Source organism: Scyliorhinus torazame, chromosome 17 (genome assembly GCF_047496885.1).
Source record: "Scyliorhinus torazame isolate Kashiwa2021f chromosome 17, sScyTor2.1, whole genome shotgun sequence".
Lineage (NCBI taxonomy): Eukaryota > Metazoa > Chordata > Chondrichthyes > Carcharhiniformes > Scyliorhinidae > Scyliorhinus > Scyliorhinus torazame.
The window spans coordinates 178815203-178827012 of record NC_092723.1 but is presented as its reverse complement, the minus strand read 5'-3'; the positions used below and the strand labels follow the sequence as shown (position 1 = coordinate 178827012).

At 43.0% G+C, this 11810-nt stretch overlaps 1 protein-coding gene across 1 annotated transcript in view; it reads left to right on the top strand.

Annotated features, from left to right (window-relative positions):
* Positions 1-8937, top strand: part of LOC140394450 (ubinuclein-1-like) — an 84226-nt gene extending 75289 nt beyond the window's left edge. Inside the window, exons 17-18 of the mRNA XM_072481724.1 lie at positions 3805-3894; positions 6934-8937. Of these exons, the coding sequence (XP_072337825.1) occupies positions 3805-3894; positions 6934-6986 (143 nt within the window). The 3' untranslated portion in view covers positions 6987-8937. The remainder of the gene's footprint in view (positions 1-3804; positions 3895-6933) is intronic.
* Positions 8938-11810: the final 2873 nt, after the last annotated feature.

Genomic DNA, 11810 nt, shown 5'->3' with positions numbered 1-11810 from the left:
AGCCCGCATCCCATGCATTTTCTATTGAGGACACCTCGGCAACATCATCCAAAAGCTTTGTGTTCCACGTGTATGTTAATGACGCCCAGCTTTATACTATGCTACACATTCGACCTCCCCACTTCCCATTGTCTCTAAATTGATGGACTGCTTGCCTGACATCCAGGAGTACAGGAGCAAAAACTTCCTCCAACTAAATATTGGGAAGACTGAAACCAGTCCCTGACCTCACTCTTGCTCCCAGGGTTCCTCCATCCCTCTATTTGGAAATTGTCTGAAGCTGAACCAGATCATTCACAACCTTGCAGTCAGAATGTCCAATTCACCAAACAAGCATGTCTTTGGGACTTGTGGGGGGAAATCGGAAACCCACGCAGACATGGGGCGAACATGCAGACTCCGCACAGACAGTGACCCAAGCAGGAATCGAACCTGGGACCAAGGCACTGTGAAGCCACCGTGCTTTTTTAAAAAAAAAAAGATAATTTTGTACCTGCAACAGGGTGTTTCATTTTGAAATGTGGTGTTAATGCTTTTGATGTACAATTTCAGTGTTTTGCTAAGAAACCTGTCATGGCATTGCTTTCGGTAAGTCTGAGAATGTGCTGTTCTAAGCACAAAATCCATATGCCAAGGTAAAATGAAATGTATGTAGTTTGGTTAAGGCTGGTTACTGAGTTCACTTGCTGCTGCAAAACTTTGGGTCTTGCCGAGGTTAATTAGAGTCTGCTACTGCTGAGCACCACTTGAGTGAATTTGGACACATCTGTTTAAAAGACAGTAGATAACCTGTCACTGGAATTTTGTGCTCCTGAAGAGTTCCGAGATCCAAAAATCCATGGTGGGTGGAGGAACATCTGCCACAATGTGTCAAAGTTCATGAGGTATGAGGAGAGCCATGGGTACTGGACATTTGACAAGTCAGAAAGCGATAAAGGCTGTCCCCTGGGATAGGAGCTACTTTTAACATTATTAAAATGTAATCCCATTACTCGTCTGGTTCACATCAAGCATTGCTGTAATGACTCTGTAATTTGGCTGATGTATGGCAACTGCTGACTTTGGCATGTTTGGCCCTACCCCACCAGCATCTTACATCAGTGTCTTTTGGGGAGGGGGATATTATCCACTTCCCTGGATCAGCTGCGGAAACACTCAAGAAGCTCAACACCATCCAGGACAAAGATTGATTGACACTCCATCCACCAATTTAAACATTCACTCCCTCCACCACTGATGTATGGTGGTGGCAGTGTGCGCCATATACAGGATGCACTACTGCAATTCGCCATGGCTTCTTTAGACTCTTCAAATGCCTTCTCCAAGGGCAATTGGGTGGGCAATAAATGCAAGCTTAGCCAGCGATACCCATATCCCATAAACTAATTTTTAAAAACACATTCCCCATAAAACTTTCCTTCAGCAATCGCTCGCTAACGAGTATGATTGTCCACCTAGAAATCTCCATGCCACTGGTATGAGTTCTGTTGATGAGCCCAATCCAAGAGCTGCATCTCCGACCACGCACTTGTCAGGTGTTTCCTTGGACTCGAGATCGCTGGTATTTCTTTCTCGGGCTCCTTTTCCAGACCTCCTTTTGCATTTGGGTGTTCTTGAAGAACTATGTCCCTCCAATCAGAGGTTCCTCCAAGTAGATCTCTTCTGAGCAAGGGTCCCCCAGGTGTTGACATAGACGTAATTTCATAGAATATACAGTGCAGAAGGAGGCCATTCGGCCCATCCAGTCTGCACCGGCTCTTGGAAAGAGCACTCTACCCAAGGTCCACACCTCCACCCTATCCCCACAACCCAACAACCCCACCCAACACTAAGGGCAATTTTGGACACTAAGGGCAATTTATCATGGCCAATCCACCTAACCTGCACATCTTTGGATTGTGGGAGGAAACCGGAGCACCCGGAGGAAACCCACGCACACACGGGGAGGATGTGCAGACTCCGCACAGACAGTGACCCAAGCCGGAATCGAACCTGGGACCCTGGAGCTGTGAAGCAATTGTGCTACCCACAATGCTACCGTGCTGCCCCTACATCTATGTTCATTTATTAAGGTACGCATTCAGGGTGTCTTTGAAGTGCTTCTTTTCTCGTCCTCCTCTTTGGGAGCCTTCCTTGAGCTAGGTGGAGAAGGTTTGCCTTGGCAATCAGGACTCTGGCATCCTAAGCAAGTGGCCAGTCCAGCAGAGTTGGTTTTAGATGTTCGTGGCCTCGATGCTGGTGCTTTTGGCTCCTTAAAGGACACTGATATTAGTACGTGTCCTCCCAGATCATGTGGAGAATCCAGGCCTTGAGGTAGCGTCTATACGTAGTCCAAGTTTCTGAGCCATGTAAGGAGTTGGGAGGACCACTGCCTTGTACATGAGGATCTTGGTGTCAGTACGGACGTCACGGTTGTCGAAGGCTTTTGTCCTCTGATATCCGAAGGCAGCGCTTGCTACAAAACTACAATAAATCTTGGCTTTTATTTCTGGCTCCGCCTGCGGCCATCCTGCTGGACTGTTGACAAAGTTACTTACAAGATTGGAAGACTGACAATCTCTATTACAAAAGTAGGCACAGGGCTTAGCCAGATATCATTGAAGCATCTACTTTTGTTCAGCCACAGAGGTGCTTCCATCATGTTCAATGATGTACCATCAAATAAGCAAGTGTTACAAATACAAATTATATTCATCAGACTACATACCAAAATAAAATACAGAAAGCAGATTATAACTCTTAACCATTTTAAACATAGCTTTAAGCATAAGAAAAACTTTAGCTGCTGGCATGGCTCACGGATTCCTTATGAACTTTAATCTGGAATTTCTCCGAGAGTGTCAGGTCTCTGAAAATTAGTTTTTACAAAAATATTATTCTGTAAGCTTAATCATTTGTACTGTTGTGTTAATATGTGCAATAATGACACCTGATTTCTTGAGCAAAAGTGAGTGGGGGAAAAACTGATCAAGAAGATGCTTGCTGTGTACGGGGACTAAAGCTGTATTTATTGCACCTTACATTGAGTGTTAGCCCTGCATTCAATTGGTAGCACTCTGGCCTCTCGAGTCAGAAGGTTGTGGGTTCAAGTCCCATTCCAGCGACCTGAGCACACAAATCTAGGCTGATGCTCTAGTGCGGTATTAGTGGAATGCCGTACTACTATTGGAGGTTACTGCCTTTTGGATAAGATGTTTATATCGAGGCCCTGTCTCCGCACTCGGGTAGACTTGAAATATCTCATGGCGCTATTTCAAAGACTATAAGGGGAATTATCCCCGGAGTCCTGGCCAATCTCAATCCCTCAACCAACGGCACAAAAAACAAGTTCTCTGGTCATTATCACACATTGTGCATATTGGCTGCAGTGTTTCCTGCAGTGACTACACTTCTGAAAGTACTCAACTAGCTATTAAGACTTTGAATGCCCTGAGAAAGGTGCTATATGAATGCAAGTCTTTCTCTCAAAATATACAGCAGTGAAACTCCACAATCAATTTGTTTTAAGCATTTATTGTGGAAATGCAGCGGTGTCGATGAGTAAATACTTTAGGTTGTTAGTCTTAAAATAGTGTATTTTGTTTGGTGGTTGGTAGGTTGATTGTCCTTGCTTTCCACTGTCTTTAGCTCTCAGCTGCACCTTTGACATTGAAACAGTCACTGAGGCGCTGCAATGCCGATGGCATCAAATCACTTTCCCATCTTATAAACCAGTGATTGTACTTGCCATTGCAGATGTCTGTGCTGAAATGACTAATCACTAAATTGCATGCTCACTCTCGACTCTCTCTTTCCACCCTCTAGGTATTTTTGCTGGCTTACACACAAACCCTCACCATGCAGTGCAGCTTCCACATGCAGTTTTGCCCACCCACATACAGCAGTCTCTGCAAGGTAATATAGCACGTGACTTTTGTCTCTACGCTGTGCATCCCAACACGATAGTAAATTGCTAAATGTAGTATTGTCAAACATGTCAAATATCAGTTTTTTTCGAGACATTTTTGCCACTTTTTCCTTTTAACGTTTATTTCTTTTTCCTCATTTTAACTTATGTTTGATATGTTGACATAGAGAATTTTATGGGGAAAGGTATGGCCATGAGAGACTAATTACAGCTTCAATATACTTGCTTCATACAATGGTTTGTTTTCTTGTCATCCTCTTTAAATTATATTGTATTAATTATGAGTGACATTCAGTTTCCAAAAAGGAGCTGCATTTCTTATTTTGCAAGTGCCTGCATTAAAATTACAATATTAAATTTAGACCACTACCACTGATAATGTAATAGTAATTATTTTAAATGTTGCGAATAGTGCTCCTGCTATTGCACCAGAACTGCAATTTTGATGAAAGGCTGGCTAAGAGAACTGCAAGCGCACGTTTGCATTTAACCGGCGTCATTTCACGGGCAATGCATAGTTCAGGATGGATACAGTCGGAAGTGTCTCTCTTTACTTGGCCCCTGGAGGTAATTTGCATTGAAGTTGCACACAATGTTTGTAGGTAAATTAGCAAGAATACGGAGTGCAGAAGTGAGGCTTGAAAAGAGCTGAGCAATCTGGATTGTTGCAAAGTACTGTGACCCAAATCTCCAGTCAAAAGGTCTAGTTATTTTTAAAAAGCATGCTTGCATTGAACCACCGAGTGACAAAATGAGTGAAGTTTAGAGAATCACTTCTCTCAGCCATAAAGATAGTTGGGGGCCAAGAACTGCTCCACTTTAGGGGTGAAATTCCACTTTTCATTCAACTGTATATGTTCTCGTTAGGTTTAATCAGCCCTGTATCTATATTTTTAATGTAAATTTATACCCAATTATTTTTTTCCAATTAAGGGACAATTTAAAGTGGCCAATCCACCTACCCTGCACATCTTTGGGTTGTGGAGGCGAGACCCACGCCGCCACGGGGAGAATGTGCAAACTCCACACGGGCAGTGACCCAGAGCCCCGGCGGAATCAAACCTGGGTCCCATGAGGCAGCACTGCCAGCCTTGTATCTAAAATGGTTAAAGACCACTGTTTTAGCAACAATGTTTTTCTCTAAATTGGTGCTTGTATATTTGTAAAGACTGGATGTAAAGATGTTGCCAAGGGCTAAAAGGACTGAACAGGAGCTGGTGTATATGTGCTTCATGTCTGGTCTTCTTTAATTGTTGTTTGCATGTTTCTTTTAAACTTTTAAAATATAATCTGAACTGCTTTTGAAAATGGAAGATTATCATAGAATCATAGAATTTACAGTGCCGACGGAGGCCATTCGGCCCATCAAGTCTGCACCAGCCCCTGGGAAGAGCACCCCATTTAAACCCCAAGCATCCACCCTATCCCTGTAACCCAGTAACCCCACCCCACCTTTTTGGACACGAAGGGCAATTTCCCATGGCCAATCCACCTAATCTGCACATCTTTGGACTGTGGGAGGAAACCGGAGCACCCGGAGGAAACCCACGGGGAGAACGTGCAGATTCCACACAGACAGTGACCCAAGCCAGGAATCGAACCTGAGGCCCTGGCGCTGTGAAGCAATTGTGCTAACCCCTGTGCGCCAGGCTGCCCACTATCCTTATGATGGCTTTTTGGGGGTATGAAATGCCTTTAAAATAATGTAATTGCAGCATTTGACTTGCAGCCCTTATTGATCCCCATTAAGTTTGTTATTCCCACTCCACATGTTAATTAATATCCTCACGTGATGTGTTCTCCAGCATTCAGTTTTCAAATAAAAAATATATTCAGGTATATATGCGAGGATATACAGAAGTGGTAGCATACTGTATCTGGTAATGTTACAGTGCCATCCTTAATATTGTAATTTGTCTATTTCTTAAGCGAGGCAGAGAAGGTGGGGAGAGAGGGTTATGTTAAAATTTAAAATCGGTCAACACCCTGGCTGCCCTGCCAGGTTCTTCAGTTTTGATGTGAGCCAACTGCAGTTTCACATTCTCACCTCCAATCCAAACGCATATCATTGTTCATGGGGAACGATAGATGTGCTGATTCTTGGCATTCTCACTTCTGATCCCAATCCAATTTCCCCCTGCTGGAAGCAGGTAGATTGTAGATGTTGGATGAAGGCAGGGTGCCAATTTGGGTGGCACTCCATAATCAAAAAGACAGCTCGTGTTCAATGTCCGGCCTGACACTTGACTGAAGAACTGCCGGTATACTGCTACCGCCAGCGAGGTGAAAGTGGCCTCACGAGAGAGAAATCATAGCAGGAAAAATTAGTCAGTAAAGGAGGGAAATTAGGTTCCTTATGGATCAGTCATTGTAGCTAACCTGGAAGGCATAATATGAGTTGTACCAGAATGGAGGTGTGGCGAGTAAGTTTAACAAAAAATAATACTTCTCTAATTAGCCCCGGAAGAAACTGCAAATTATTTCTCTCTATCTTCATTCAAAGCTAAGAGCCAGTGTTTGTGCAGCCAGCTGACTTCCGAAGAATGGAATCTTGAGATCAAGTTCAATTCAAATGAAGTCCCGCTTGTACATAGGCTGTCCTTTCACCTCTCCAACCTCTTCACCAGTAATGAAGGGTGAGGATGTCACTTCTCTGCTCGCTGTGTGGTTCCTTTGTCATCAGCTTGAGCACTCCTGGTCTTATTCCAACTGAACAACAATCCACAGCCTGTAACTGCCTATTAATTGGGGGTTCGAGGGAGAATGGCGAGTGCAAGAAATATAAATTCCCTGTTTTATAGGAGTGGATGTGCTTCTGGAATTTGGCTCGAGATATTTTTAGTCACTTGGAAGGAGCAATGCTCGGCCAGCCTGCTGGGAACTAACATTGGGTGGAAAGATTTTCTGTTTCTCAGCCTTTCAGTCAGACCAAAATCCACTCCAGCCTTTTTTCCCCCCACCATCCCAGAAAGCCACGCGTGAAGTTGACTGTTACTGATTGTGTTTTTCCTTCCCTTCAAATGCAGACAGCAACAAGATCCATGGGGAAACTTCCAGCATGCAACGCAAAATGCAGTGAGCTCTGCCACAAAGCACAGTCGAATGAAGCTATTGCTGCAGCAAAATCCCGAGGGAGCAGCCACGCTGTAGGAGCTGCTGGGCTGGATGGCCAACTCTGCATTTGCTCTTGTTCATGGATTACTTGCGCCCTTTTATTTTTGGGGCAAGTACACTAGTTGAAATCTGCTGCGTACCTTTTGAGACTGACAAAGGGTTTGCTTCAATGGCAAAGGTATCGGGGGGCCAAGTGAATAGCTGGAGGACCTCGAGTTGGTCTGGTGTCTGCTTAGATTTGAAACGTCTAGAAAAGTATCTTCCACTGAATGCCTATGCAAGAACACTTTTAATATTGACACAGCAACGATGGTCATTAGAGCAAAATTGTATGCAGTGCATTCCTGAGATTTAAGGCAGCTAGAGTGTTTAGGTTTGTTCCTGTATTCTGTTCTAACCATTAAAAAATAATCCTGTGTTCAGCAGTGGGCTTAATTAAAAGCTTTTATATTTTATTCGGGCAACAAGTTGGAATGTGTGCAAGCAGGGTGACATTATTGGAAACAGGCACGTGGTGGTGGTGGTTGGGGTGGACTCTCTGGCTCACTTTTTGTAGAGGTGGGGTGAATTCGAACCAATACAGGTTTCGGGATAAGCGGGATAGAAATGTGCCGCTCTATTTGGCACAGCCAAACTCTGCTAGAGTTTTCTGTTTTTAAAGATGTCCAAGTTCCAATTAGTGTAGAGTTCTTCAGAGCACTATGCATTGGATCATTGAAAAAGAAAAAAAAAAAGTTGAAATTGCTATTTATTGCCTGTAATGGTGAATTGTTTAAGGGGCATTTATACATTGTCGTGTTCTTGCTCTGTTGGTGCACTGTGAACAGGACCACAACTCCTGAGGCACTATTGTGACCCTTGTGCTTGTCGAAGCACAAGATCACGTGGAATATAACAAATCAGAACTATGATGAGTTGATTAACGATTCGAGGGAAAAGGTTAAGTGTTAAAGAATTTGCTTTCAATACCTGTACCAACCACCTCAGTTGCAACTTAGGAGCGACTAGTACTGATCAGCTTGGCCTGGTGTCCAGAAGTTTTTTTTTAAAAAAGCAAGCCATTAATCTCAGTCATATACTCTTACAGCTCCTCATGTTACTGTAACCCAGGATTGAAGGTGGGCCCAAGGCCTTTCAGTTTGGCCCCGAAAAAAAATGATCATTTTGTTGTTCGTAATGACGACTACCTACAGTATTGTAAAAGATACTGATAGTAAGAGTGATACAATTGCAGTGCCTTTCCTTGTAGTGGAGAAGATGGAAAGTATGTGCTGAGATTTCATGTATTCTTAATCCCTGTACGACACTAACCTTATTTATATTTTTTTTAAAAAGGAAAATAAACTACAGGATTTGGGAAGTGACTTCTTTTTTAAAAAAATAATAATAATTCCCACGTGGTTCATCATTTGGCACAATCTAGTTGATTATCGAGAACCACGTCAGCGGAGAAGCCAAAGATTTTTTTCATGCGAGATAACGCAAGCTTGTGGAACATGGTCGCAGGCTGATGGTTTGAAAGGGTTTTTTTTTTGGGTTTGATTGGCTTTTTCAGACGGTTTTTAAACAAAAGTGACATTTCATTTCTGGAGTGCTCCAGTCATATTTGATACTATGGGCGACTCACAGGCAATGACAAATGTTCTACAGAAACTCAGGATTTGAAAATTGCTGGATCTGATTTTGTGTTAATGAAGTTTAGCTCTACTTGAAATTGTATAATCATTCTCGAACTCTGTATATTGTGATGTGCTAGTAAGTTCAGTTTGTTTTAATTAAAATAGACATTACTTTGAATGATGGTGCTTCATTGTATATTGTTTTATTCGAGACTTGTGTATGTATTTGCTGCAGGACAAGAAGTGGTTGTTCCTGTTGCACACTGACGTCAATAAACTAGAACATTTTGGAGAAAACGGTGATGACTGCTTATGGTTTTTAACACAGGATGTTTCCCATCAGCGCAATTGAAAATTGTTTATTTGAGCAATCCTTAAGCGAACGTTGATGGTCACTTCTCTTTGTGACCTGCTTCCAATTCCCTTTTTCTTCATAAAAATGGCACCAATTTTGTTATAACCAAATGTGAACTATTTTAGGTTATACAACCCAAAGGAGATAATTGAATTGTAAATGAAATGAAAATCGCTTATTGTCACAAGTAGGCTTCAAATGAAAAGCCCCTAGTCGCCACATTCCGGCGCCTGTTCGGGGAGGCTGGTACGGGAATTGAACCGTGCTGCTGGCCTGCCTTGGTCTGCTTTCAAAGTCAGCGATTTAACCCAGTGTGCTACATGGACCCGGAGAATGTGAAAACTCCACACGAGTCACCCAAGGCCTGAATTGAACCCGGGTCCCTGGCACAGTTGAGGCTGCTGTGTTAGCCGCTGTGCCACGATGTTGGGAGTGGAGTTTGGTAACTCTCCTGTGACGATCATCTTGTGGGGGGGGGGGGTTCTGAGGAGAAAACCACAGACACTAACTTGGGTTCAAAGTGGAGTGTGTGCATTTGGCCACAGCCGATCTTGTGTGTCTAAAAGGGTGTGATAATGGGACCATTGAAGCTAAAAATGTACTTTGTAATCTGTTAGTCTTAAAATGTGTGTGTGTATATGTTAAACTAAGGGGGTAATATTGTATATTAATCCAACTTTTCATGTTAAATTTATTTTTCCTTGTTAAAATTAATTAATGATCATGTGACTTCCATGTTTTTTTTTAAAGTTTAAAGTTACAGCCTTTTGAGCCAGGCCTCCATTCTGGGATCTTTCCGTCCAGTTATAACAAACTTGGATCGTAACAAAGTCTTGTCCAAATTTTTACATGGTGCCTCTAGTCCTTGACTTCCCCAACCAGCAGAAAAAGTTTCCCCTTTCTGTCTTGGAAAACCTTCAAAAAATCCATCTTGAACTTTTAAGATTGCATTCCCCATTCCCTCCTCTTCCAGGGGTGTGGTGCCCAGAACTGCTCGCAGTACTCCAGCTGTGGTCTAACATACCCACGAGCAGTAGTATACAATTCAGCTCCTTGAGCCCACCCCGACATTAAAAATCTGTCTATCTCCTCCTCAAATTCATTCCATGTCCCAGCTTCCACCGCATTCTGGAGGAGTGAATTCCACAGATTAATGACCCTTTGAGAGAAATCATTTTGGTCTATCGCTGTTTTAAATCTGCTACCCCTTATCCTAAAACTATGACCTCTTGGTCTAGACTGCCCCACATGAGGAGACATCCTCTCTATGTCTACTTTGTCATGGCCTTTTATCATGTACCTCAATTAGGTCTCCCCTCATTCTTCTAAACTTGAGACAGTATAGGCCTAAACCGCCCAACCTCTCTTCATAAGACAAACCCTTCAACTCTGGAATCAATCTAGTGAATCTCCTCTGAACTGCCTCCAATGCAACTACTCCCCTCCTCCAATAAGGGGACCCAAACTGTACATGGTACTCGAGGTGTGGTCTCACCTATGCCTTCTACACTTGCAGCACCACTTCCCTGTTTTTATACTCTTTTCATTTAGCTACAAAGGCCAAATTTCTATTTGCCTTCCTTATTACCTGCTGTACCTGCAGACTATTTTTCTGTGATTCATGCAGGCCACCCAGCTCCCTCTGCACCGTTTCTCTTCGTTTGTAGAATAAGTTGCTTTTCCATTATTACGACCAAAATGGATTGCTTAACGAGGGCTTTGCAGAACTGAAACATAACTTCCACCCAATTTACATTCTAGTGCTCTAGATATGAAGACCAGCATCCCATTAACCTTTTTATTTGTTTATTGCATTTTAATGATCTTTGTACCTGGATACCCCCTGCCCTCACACTTAGGAAGTACTCTTTCCTTAAACCTTTTAGTCCAAAATGTATACTGGTGAGGGTGGAATATCGCAGGCACGAGGCTGTAGCCAGGATCCACGGGAATGATCCATCAGCAGTTAGGTAATTGGAGAGAGTGCATCTCTGGATAAAGGAGGCATGAGGAGCCCAGCCAGACTCTCCTGCTTTGGAATCATAGGATCACTACAGTGCAGCAGGACGCCATTCAGCCCATCGAGTTTGCACCGACCCTTCGAGAGACCACCCTACCTAGGTCCAATCCCCTGTCCTATTCCTGCAACTCCACCCCAGGAGGCAATTTAGTATGGCCAATCCACCTAACCTGCACATCTTTGGACTGGGAGGAACCCGGAGGAAACCCACTATGACGTAAAATGGGAAAGATGTCATTTGAAACATGAAGGTCTGACAAAACCCTAAGAAATAGGAGGAAAAAGCAAGCAAAAATCCCAGAAAGGGTTAACAGCATTCAGAAAAGAGGGTTTGAAATGCAAATAGCTTGAAAACCAGCTTGAGACAGCTCATCTGATGCTGTCCTTTCAAGTTAAAGAAATACTAGTGATTTAAGTTTTTAGTTACATAGAGGAAACAATAGTTCACACTTTCCTAGTAGTTAATTATTTTAGCAAGCAGTTGATAAAAATTGCCAGTCTAATAAGGCATAAATTAACACCAAGGAGGAGACAGTTCAAACATGACGAGAGAGAAACGAATGTATCACTCCTCTTAAGATTTGACCAGCATCAAAGCATTTTTACCAATGCTTATCATTGAAACAAAAATGTAACCAGCACGGCTGTGAGAAGGGAAATAAATATCCTGAATCGCCAGCAGCCACTTCCAGCTCTGAGCTGCTTCGGTACATGGGAATGATTGAATGCAGGAGCTGAACAAGGGATCGAAGCTACTGAGAACGCCCACAGATAAGAAGAGAGATTGTCAAGGGG